We start from the raw sequence: 11,179 nt of genomic DNA on the forward strand, positions 1-11,179 counted from the left end.
CACGCATACAAATAGAAAAAAATATAATATTAATATAAATTCACACATCCAACTATATACATATGTTACATGTAGTGCAAACATTTAATTAAAATAAACAAAGGGGTTTCAGTCCAGGGGCGTTGGAACAGCATCCCACCGGTTCAGTGCCTAGACAAGCTGGCTCAGGGTTCCCAGAAAGGCCTGGTTGAAGGACGACATTGCAGCAATCTCCTCTCTCCTTAAAGCCGCCTGAGCTCTCGGGCATGTGCTGCATCATCGAGTGCCATCTGTAAATGGCGCTCCCGCTGTGCCATAATAATAGTTTTGTAGGCTATATCTGTGCAAACTATTTAAAAATGGCGGAGTTATTCTGGATACTCCGTCTGGCGCGCGCAATGATGACGCAGTGAATAGTGACGATTCTCTCTGACCAATCAGCAGTCGGCATTGTTTGTACGTCACATTTTAGTATCGCCTCAGCCCACTCAGAACCTCGCCGGAGGTGGTACGAAAAAAAGTACCCGAAAGCAGGTACAGGTACAACTTTTACACAGTGGAAAACCAAACAAAGTCGAGTCGAGTTGAGCCGAGGCGAACTGGTACTGTGTAGTGGAAAAGCGCCATAAGAATCATTATTCTGAGTTTGTTCTTCAGGTCATCATGCCTGAACCAGCCAAATCCGCCCCGAAGAAGGGATCCAAGAAGGCCGTCACAAAGACCGCCGGTAAGGGAGGAAAGAAGCGCAGAAAGTCCAGGAAGGAGAGTTACGCTATCTACGTGTATAAAGTCCTGAAACAGGTTCATCCTGACACCGGGATCTCTTCCAAGGCGATGGGAATCATGAACTCTTTCGTCAACGACATCTTCGAGCGCATCGGCGGTGAAGCGTCTCGTCTCGCTCACTACAACAAGCGCTCCACCATCACATCGAGAGAGATCCAGACCGCCGTGCGTCTGCTGCTGCCCGGTGAACTGGCCAAACACGCCGTGTCTGAGGGCACAAAGGCCGTCACCAAATACACCAGCTCCAAGTAGAAGAACATCCGGTTTCTCAACCAACACAAAGGCTCTTTTAAGAGCCACACATGTTCTCATTTAAGGAGTTGATTTGTTCATGTTGTTATTCAATATCACTATAAAGTGCCTTTGAAGTCCTCATCAGAATCGCTCCGTCATCATGATCATAATGCAAAATAATGAAATTCTGAGGTTTTATTATAAATGGCAGAACAAGTACAGTGATAAGTCTCTTGAAATTTGTTTTTCTGATTTTATACCATTTTCTTTGATTGGATGTATGTGATTTTGGCATGTCCCACACGCTACTCCGCTAAATTCAGTGAGTGTAAAAAGTGGTTAAATGACATAAAATTAAAATACTTTTTGAATGTTCTTATTGTCCTCATCAAATTATTTAATAAAACTAGTCATTTTGATTATATTTTATTTTCATAATTATATTAAGCATTTTGCATGTGTCCCTGAAATTGCTGTCCACCCTGTCACTATTGGGTAAACGCCCCTTTAAGAAACCGACTGATGTACACAGTGACATCCCCTCCCCCATTTGGTCTTTCTTCAGTGGAGGTTAAAACATCTGCTGCGCACACAGTAAGTATCTACACTTATATTTCCTAATTTTCATCATATTGTGTTTGTAGTTGCGTCTTGTCAAGCTTAAAGAGCAACATGCAGGTTGAATTTATAACTGAATTAATACTTTATATTGTCTGCAGAGGTCTTTTAAAAACACATATGTAGAAATTACTAATGAAATCTCATTTGATGTAGAGATTTTGATGAAGATGTGCTAGGCTCTGGAATACGCCTTTCCCGCTATCAACGCGTCATATGACGTAGGGCGAGGCAAATAAAAGAGCTCATGGTCAGCTCTCTCATTGTTGGGTGTTGATGTAGTTAGAGCAGTAGTGAGAGACAGAAAGGTTTTAGAGAAGCCATAATGGTAAATTATTGTGTTTGTGCTGGTTGCACGAATTCCAGCCTGTCAGGACATCGTGTCCATCATTTTCCTTCTAGGAAAAACAAGGCTTTTCGGGTGCGTTTTGTGCAGGTGAAGAGAGCAGACTTCACTGCCGCGTCTGTTACCACACACTCGGTCGTTTGTGGCGCACATTTCACTCCGGAGAATTATCGACCTGGAGATTTGTTGGGAGTCTCGGATGGGATTTCGGAGTAAGGACCACGTGAGGCTGATTACTGATGCTGTTCCCTCGGTGCACTCGATGGAATCAAGTCCACCGTCAAAGTGTACACCGGATTTTGGCGCGGGCTGGACTGGAGGACAAAGTGCTAACGTTAGCAGACATTCTGTGCAACGAAAACGAGCACTTAGCAGAGTAAGTCTTACTTTTAATTATTTTAACTCTTAATTTGCTCATAATTATAGGCCTGTGGGCCATCATAGGCATGTTCGTCCACACCGGAGAACTTCGGTTTCTTCATTCGCATCCATTGTAACCTGAGCTTGAACTTGACCAGACTCCTCAGCCCATCGTCACTTCCGGTTAGTGCTTTATAGACGCGGAAGTTATTTTATCACAATTTATCTCAAAATATCGTTAATGGCTAAATATATATTACTCCAGTTCAGAAAATCTAGTTGTTTTATCATAAACATACACTATGCTATATAGGGGTGTCCAGCCTGCATGTTGCTCTTTAATATGTCCACCCTGTCATTGTGAAATATTAATTAATATAAAAACTTTTCAGAAATTCAAAATATATATTTTAAACAGTGCACAGTCAGTGAATCACTTTGCTAACTGCTACACACCATGTGCTCATTAAATGCTAACTTTAGCCAAAAATGTCCACCCTGTCACCAAGCCTTCCAATGACAGGGTGGACATTTACAGTTTTTGCCACATTTATTATTTTTTTTCACATATCAGAACAGTTATGACACAGTTATAACAGTAGATTCTATACATGAGTGGACGTAAACATTTTTGGCAATATCACTATCAGCAGGTGTTTTGATGATGATGATAATTTGATGATAGTTTACAAGCCTTTTTTCCAATGTAATAAAAGATTGACATGAATTTCATTGACTGTTTGAAAAAATACAGCCCTAACAATGTAAATAAATAAGACTAGGCAAGCCTAGTTTAGCTGGACCAATTAAAGGAGAGTTTGTAAGAGAACGTTTTGAATTGTTTTAAAATATTATAATTTTTTCCAAGCGGAGCTGAGATAGCAAGGAGATATAGGGAATGTCGTGATGCTGACCCAGAGAGAAGAAAGTACCTCGAGAAAGAGAGGGGGAAATGGAAAAAAAGACAGAGAGACTGGAAAGAAGAAGGGTATTAATGAGCTAAGTGAGAGAGAGAAAAGGGCAAAAATAAATAAATGGAAGGAGGCAAAAAGGCAAGCCAGAGCCAGTGCTTTGCTACAGTCAGAGACACCACCCATCTCTGGACAGGTGATGTACAGAGACATTTCATGCTTGTGTAAAAGGGAGGATGGTGTTTTGGACTGCACCTGCTTTAATCTTCAGGAGGTCACTCTCACTGATGTTCCACTTTCATCTGATAAGGCCAAAGCATGTGGAAAGACACAAGATATCCAAATGAGACCAGAAATGATCGAGTCAAAGCACATCGGAGAGTGGTGCGTTGTCAATTATGACAATGAAGGCTACCCAGGTGTCATCATGGATGTGGAAGGGCACAGTGTGAAAATTAAGTGTATGCACCGTAATGGCACCAACAAGTTCTTTTGGCCAGGTCCCAGGGAGGACATCAATTGGTACCATGATTGGCTGTTTGGAAGTATGTGGAAGATCAATTAGAGTGATGCAGAAAATTAATTCTTGAAATCCTTCTTTATATTGCTTAAGGGTTTCTTGTTGTTCCTGTTGTTTCTTTAATGTTCCTGTTCTCTTCTAGTTCACCCATTAAAGCATTTGTCCACCCTGTCATCTTGTTGTCCACCCTGTCATCTTGTTGTCCACCCTGTCATGTTCAACTTTTATGAAAATAAACAAATTATTCTAACAAGTTAACAAAACCTTGTGTGTGATTTCTTAATAAACAAATGAGGCCCAGTTAGTATTGTTTTAAAGTTTGACTAAATGTCTTTGTTGTTAGATTTTATTTAGAAAATAATGTGCAACTATCGCATATTTTATTGGGCAAAACACATTTAGGCAGTAATTTCATTATTATCAAAAGACTTACCATTAACTAAAATGTTTTGTTGGGAAAGGGACACATTATCTTTCTGCAGATCTAAGTTTTATAATCGCTATGCAATGAAAATGTATTTATTCTACTTTGAAATTGTCCATGACAGGGTGGACATATTTTATGGTTTGCTTGTATATTGTCAGCTTGCAGTTAATTTATAAAAAGTGCTGGAGCTTGACCAATATGCATTTCTAACAGCCTAACAGTCTCCTTAATACAAAACATATAAAGTTAAATGGAAAATCTCCGATTTTTTTTTGTGGAAATTGTGAAGTCTCAAAGGCACTTTATGGTGATTTTGACCCTTGGGACATCACGGATGTTCAGAGTCGGGAAAATTAATCTTAAGAATCAACGAGACCATAAACGCATTGAAAATTGGTTCATTACTCAAAGCTACGGTTCAATTTACAGTCATGTGTTAAGAAGAAAATATGAAACTGCTGTGACTGACGTGTTTCATTTTAAAGCAAAACAATTGAATTTGAACGCAATTATGGCGAGTATATTAAGTCCATAAATAAGCAATATTGCTGAAGCCTAAAGGCCGTGGGGCATTAGGACACACAGACTGCAGGGCGAACATCTCCTGCTGCACTGTTAAACATGTTCTAGTTAAAAAAACAAGAACTGGCTGCACGGTTACCAGCGAGTTACTGTTAAATTAACGGTGTCTTACTGTTAGCATTGGCAGTTAGTGGATGCTTATTTGCTCTTCTTCATAGTGAAATTAGTGTAAACTACAACACAAATATACTACATAGTGTAATCTATTGAGCAATGGACAGCTAGCAAAAAGGAAAACTTTTCCTTCTGTGTTTTTATAGATTATTTTCTAAACCTTGTGATTTAATACATTTCCCTGTAGCGGTCTTGCTATAAAATACCATGTTTTTTACCAGTGAATAAATGTGAAATAGTGAATTAAAAATGTAACTGAAGAAAATCAGCTTGTAGTATTGCTTCAAAACATGTATCTTTTTTATTAAACTTGTGAAATTGTTTTGGGGGGAAAAGCAAAAAGGACATGTAATGAAATAACTCAAATCTCAGCTCTTCAGAAGTCACAACAAACAGAAATAAACAAGATGTTACCCAAATCAGATTTTGAAGGGAGTTCATTAAAAATATAAGCTAAAAGCTTAAGGGTTTGGAACAATATCATTTTTTGTTTGTGTGTGTGTGTGTGTGTGTGTGTGTGTGTGTGTGTAAACTATCCCTTTAAGTGTTGAAAAGAAGTAAATGAAAATAAAAAATTACTCACCCTGCTGTTAATCTTCTTTTGTGTTCAACAGAAGACAGAAACAGACAGGTTTGGAGCAACTTGAGTGTGAATAAATGATGACAAAATATTCATTTTTGGGCGAACTATCCCTATATGAAAGATCATCCATTTTGCCTGTCAGGACAATCATAGCGTAGTAAATAAATAATAACTTACGTCTGCAAGAAGGATCAACCCATCCAGGCTCTCGGTGAAGTGAGCCATGAGAAGCTGAATAACACAGAAGGATAGCTCAAGGTTTGGACGCTGTGAAAGGACTGCCCGCACATCTGTATTGGTGGATTTGTTGCTGAAGAACTCTATTACCCCTTTTCCACCAAGGCAGAGCTGGTGCTGGTTCGGAGCCAGAGCCTAGTTTCAAATCGGTTCTTTGTTTTTCGACCACCAAAGCACCAGCTCCGAACCAGTAAACGTGGTTCTTAAGTAGCACCAAATCATTGATGGTCTAGAAGTAAGAACCACTTACGTCAGCGGCTGGGGGCGGGGTTACCGTGACCATCAAGACGAACAGAAACTTGTGACCGCCATTTTTGAATTGGCAGATAAACACGATGGACGCGATTAAACAAAAACAGTTGTGGTCAGAGGAGGAAACAAGCTGCTTTGTTGCACTCTGGCCCTCTGCAGAAGTCCAGGGTAAGTTAGACGGCGCTTTGCGGACGAAACAGGTTTTGCAGCAAATTCAGCGAGAGATGGCTGTAGCGGGGTTCGACCGGAACCTCCAACAGATAAGCAACAAAAAAAACTAAAGAAGGACTACAGGGACCAAAAAAAGGACCTCGGTCGAAGCGGCAATGGTCGCCCTCGTCGAAACCCACATTTCGACGTTCTCGACTCTGTTCTCGGCGATAGGCCGGCATGCCAGGTGACCGGGGCGCTGAACTCGGCAACAATAATGCTCGAGTCAATGGTGGATGATTCGCTGCAGCAAAGTTGCACCGATCCTGGTAAGTTCTGTTTTTTAGATTATTTTACTTGTTCCGAGCATGTTTCTTAGCTGTTTAGTGAGGTTCTAATTTCTTACATCAGTGTTTGCAATGTGGCTAGCTAGGATTGTATTATCTGTGATTTCATTGTATAAAGTAGCACAGAACAGTGTGTAAAGTGTAATGGACAATATTTTTTAAAGCACTGTCTTGTTTTTTTTTTATAGAACTGTCTGCCATCACCGACCGTGATGATGAAAACGTTCTCCCGTGCCGTCGTGTAGCAGCTCTGGAGAAGCATCTTCAGAACGGGGTAAGACTTGGTGTGCAAATGGTCACATCATACACTATGCAAACATTGAGATGTGACTGTATATTACTATATATTATCAGGTACTGAAATGTTTATATTTTTTCTTCATTTAAAGGGTTAGTTAACCCAAAAATGAAAATTCTGTCAGTATTTACTCGCCCTCATGTTGTTCAACCCTGTAAGACCTTCGTTCATCTTCGGAACAGGAATTAAGATATTTTTGATGAAATCTGAGAGCTGGATCACTCCTCCACTAGTCCATAGGCTTCTTCAGGGATTGAAACTTGCCAGCCCCGAAAAGTTATTAACTTGCTATATACAATATAATGTTGATGCTTTTTTATGAACATGAGCAAAATCTGAAGTGATATTGATGTAGTATGATGCTATACATATTTTTTATATAACTAATATAGCAGATGCATACCCGTAATTCCTTGCAGAAAACAATTATTTGCAATGCTATGACAAAACATTGATGATCTGTCATCTGCTATTATTGTTGTACACAGGAAAAAGGAAGAGAGACAGTACCTCAGAACTGGTGCAATATTTGGAAAGGGCAGATGAGAGGTTCTTGCAGCACAGCAAAGAAATGGACGATGCCTTGCGTCAGGACATGAGAGCGGACACACATTCTCTGCTTGGACTCATGGGGCGCATGGTGGCCGTAATGGAGGCACAAGTGCAAAAATGATTGCAAATATACCACCACAGTATTTTTGGTTGCTGCTTTTTATGTAAATTTTTTTTATTTAACTGCACTTTACATTTTCATAAAGATTTGTATTGGTTGTTTTTGTTTAAATAAACATCTTTATTAATACAAATGTCTGGTTCAGTTTCTTTAACACTTAGGCAAATATCGTATATGGTTTGTGGTTTTTTTTTTTATGTGATTTGGTGTATTTTCATAAATAATGTGTATATTAAACATGTTAATCAGGTGAAGCGATTAGCTGCATATAAAATTCTATAACATTTCAACATTAAATATGAATAAAATCCAAATGAAATTATTCACAAAATGCATAGTTTTAGAGATAATAGGGTTTATTCAATGGATGAGAATATAATACAATTTATGAAAGTGCAGATGTCCTCAAACACAAACGGCAGTGTTACAAAAATATGGCATTGGTGTATTCAAAGAATCACTCGTTCCCTCCGTTAAAATGCATCATTAATGCAGCTCTGATGTCAGCCCCTTCTGTGTTCGCACGCTCAGGTAATGTCTGAACAGGAGGCTCAATGTTTAGAGTCCTGTCTGGGTGCTCTTCACTGAAATTATCACCATGTTCCTCACAAATGTTATGGAGCACACAGCAGGTCAGTGCAATCCTCTTGCTCAGCTCCAGCTTGCAGTCATTTCTTTTTAGGAGGCACCTCCATCATCCTTTTAATCTCCCAAAAGACATCTCCACAACCGATCGTGCACTGCTCAGCCTGTAATTGTAGGTGTGCTGTTCAGGGGTCAGTCTGCCAGTGTCGGAAAAGGGCTTCATGAGCCAATTCTGACAGCAGATGTACTCAAACGATTCTGGGGATACACGGAAATAGTGTTGTCACGATACTAGAATTTCTAACTTCGATACGATACCTTGAAAAATATCGATATTCGATACCATTTTCGATACAGAGAAAAAAAATTGACACAATATAAATGGGGTATTTTTTATTTATTTAAAGCTAAAAATAACAATTCTAGAACATGACAAATGAGGTATGTTATAACAAAAATGTCCTGAGGTAGTGCACTTGTTCAAAGGCATCTCAGATTGCCATACATTCAAAAAACAATAAAGTGCAAGTAAAAAAAGTGCAATCTTTTGTATTTCCAAGTTAAATCAAATACAATCACAGTCTCAACAAAGATACTTAAACTTCAAACAAAAACAAGATTAGTGCAATCTTATGCATCAAGTAACAAATTAGTAAACAAAATAATTGAATGGAATCTGTTGCTGCAGTTCTATGCAGGTTCTCTACAGAGGTGAGTGAGATTGACACCCATTACTGTATCCTACAGTTTCAGATTTTGAGCTAGAAACACCAGCATGTCGATGTGCTCCTCTGTAAGTCGTGCACTTCTTGCACTGCAAATGAGCCCTGATGTACTAAATACACGCTCTGAAGCTGAACTTGAAGCAGAGATGCACAAATACTTCTTAGCAAACTGGGCAAGGTGAGGTAAAGTTGTCTGATGTGTCCTCCACCATGTGAGTGGGTCCTCTTCTGCACTGATCTCAGGCATCTTTTCATATATTGAAAACTCATTTTTGAGTTCCGTTTCTGCACTCTCACTTTCTCTGGATGATGAACCCTCTCCATGTTCATTCTTTTTTTCCCCCTGTATGTTTGTTAACAGTCTCTTCAGATCTGTTTTAGTTTTTTTTTGCTGGTTGCTGCTTGTCATCTGGAGATGATGTTTGCTGACTTTGGCCCCCTGCTTCTAGCAAATTGAAACTGACCATAAGATTCTGTTTAACCTCCTCTCTTAAGGTTACAAAACTGTCCTTGAACCTTGGGTCAAGAAATGTGGCTTTGTTTAATATCAGCTGCAGATGTGTGTTCTCATATCTATGTCTGAGATCTTCTCTGATGTTGTCTTTAAGTTGACATTTTAGGTTGCTGTCACCTTCCTCAACTGTCAAAGTAGAGAAGATCTTCCAACTCAGAGGCAGGACTGCAGAGATAGTGGTGTGTTTTTCGCCACTAAGGGCATCCGTGAAAGAGCTGACGGGGCTCAATACCTCTTTAACAGTCTCAAGAACTGTAATATCTGTATCTTTGGGCATGAGGTGCCATTTCTTCCGATCATCAGCTAGAACTGAACAGACAGCTTGCTGCTGTTCTAGAAATCTCCACCATTTCATAAGCTGAGTCCCAGCGTGTGGGCTCATCATGGATCATTATGTGTTCAGGCAGTTGCAAATATTTTTGTTTTTTCTTCAGCTGTCGCAACATCTTTGGTGACCTGCTGAAGGCAGACACTGTCTTTCTCAACCTCGACAGTGATCCAGACACACGGTCTATATCTAGGCCCTTGTTAATGGCAAGGTGCAAGTTATGCCCAAAGCAGGGGACCCATGTGAAGTCTTGCTGAAATGCTTTCTTGTTTGCTGAAGCATTATCAGTGGTGATACCAGCCATGTATGACATGTCCAGCTTCCATGCTTCTTGTATCATCTCTTCCAATGCTTCCCTCAAGCATTCTGCTGTGTGCTCAGTGTGGAGCCCAATACAGCCCAAACACCAGCTCTGCATATCCCAGGTTTCAGTGACAAATTGCAGAGTTACTGCCATGAACGTGGAAGTGGCCCTGCTTGTCCACAGATCAGTGGTGCATGAAAAAAGTTTTTCTTTCCAAGATTGTTCATGACTATTTCTTTCATTTTGTTATATAGGGCTGGGATTTCAGTGTGCATGAAAAAGTTTCGTGAAGGAAGGGCATACCTGTTGTTCAAATGTTGAAGAAGTTGTTTGAAGCCAGGTTTCTCAACAGTATACACAGGAACCTGATCCATGCATATGTACACTGCTACAGCCCTGTTCAGCTTCTTGGCTTCATTTGAGTTTGCTTCATACTTTCTTTGCTGTTCAAATACAGATGGTAGTGTAGGTTGTGTGTGTGTTGTTTCTGTTGCAGGCCGAGTCTCATCTTCTTTCTGGTGCTAAAAGAGAATGCCAAAATTCAATAAACATTTTTCTTTTTAGACCACACTTTTAAAATGTACTGAACTAACTTATCTAAGAACGTAGGTTAATGGTAATAGATATTTAATTGTTAACATGAATAATTCATGAAAGATACTTCCAAAACATTTATTAATCTTAGTAAAAAGGTTTATTTAAACTAACATTTACTAATACATGTGCTAATTAAAATCCAAAGTTCTATCTGTTAATATTTTCTTCATTAGACCAGAGCTAACATGATGTATTTTTATTACCTACTGTTATCAAAGATTAAAATATACTGTAACAAATGCAATGCTCATCGGTCATAAATGCTGGTTAATACATTAACGTTATTTGATGAACAGATTTAAACGAAAACGTGCGTGCATCACACGCGAAAACAATACTTATTGGATCGACATGAAGTCAAGTCACCTATATTTATATAGTGCTTTAATTTAAACAATCACACTCTCTCATATCAACAACAATAATGGGCCATCTTGGTTAATGTTTCAGAAATGTTCAAATAAGAAGAGTTACTAACCTCTCGAAATTCTTTATATAGATCCGGGTGTCGGTCTTTCAGGTGCTTTGCTATATTAGTGGTGTTAGCGCCTTTTGTTAGCACTGCTCTGTAGCATCTCTTGCATATTGGCTTGCTTGTGTCCTTCGGCTTTCCATGTTCATTTGCTTCATATCCAAAATATTTCCAGATAGCACTCCTGCTGTGTTCTTTATCGATCAAAGGCGGTCGCGTCGGAGATGCACTCGCCAT

General features: G+C 39.4%; 2 protein-coding genes across 2 annotated transcripts; one reads left to right on the forward strand and one right to left on the reverse strand.

Moving 5' to 3' along the window:
• Positions 1-633: 633 nt before the first annotated feature.
• On the forward strand, positions 634-1,042 carry LOC127617975 (histone H2B-like). The gene has a single exon (XM_052090176.1). The coding sequence runs from the start codon at positions 643-645 to the stop codon at positions 1,015-1,017; it is 375 nt and encodes a 124-aa protein (XP_051946136.1). The 5' UTR covers positions 634-642; the 3' UTR covers positions 1,018-1,042.
• Positions 1,043-9,745: 8,703 nt separating this feature from the next.
• Positions 9,746-11,179, reverse strand: LOC127618703 (E3 SUMO-protein ligase ZBED1-like). Its single transcript, XM_052091308.1, has 2 exons — positions 10,949-11,179; positions 9,746-10,394 (listed from the first exon to the last, which is right to left on the reverse strand). Exons 1-2 carry the CDS (start codon positions 11,177-11,179, stop codon positions 10,017-10,019), a joined length of 609 nt encoding a protein of 202 aa, XP_051947268.1. The 3' UTR covers positions 9,746-10,016.

Source organism: Xyrauchen texanus, chromosome 2 (genome assembly GCF_025860055.1).
Source record: "Xyrauchen texanus isolate HMW12.3.18 chromosome 2, RBS_HiC_50CHRs, whole genome shotgun sequence".
Lineage (NCBI taxonomy): Eukaryota > Metazoa > Chordata > Actinopteri > Cypriniformes > Catostomidae > Xyrauchen > Xyrauchen texanus.

Excerpts from the sequence above, each read along its gene's own strand:
- LOC127617975 (XM_052090176.1), top strand. The coding sequence starts at position 643 with ATGCCTGAACCAGCCAAATCCGCCCCGAAGAAGGGATCCAAGAAGGCC.
- LOC127618703 (XM_052091308.1), bottom strand. The coding sequence starts at position 11,179 with ATGGCGAGTGCATCTCCGACGCGACCGCCTTTGATCGATAAAGAACAC. Across the intron at positions 10,395-10,948 it reads TATATAAAGAATTTCGAGAG|CACCAGAAAGAAGATGAGAC; the intron begins GTTAGTAACTCT and ends ATTCTCTTTTAG.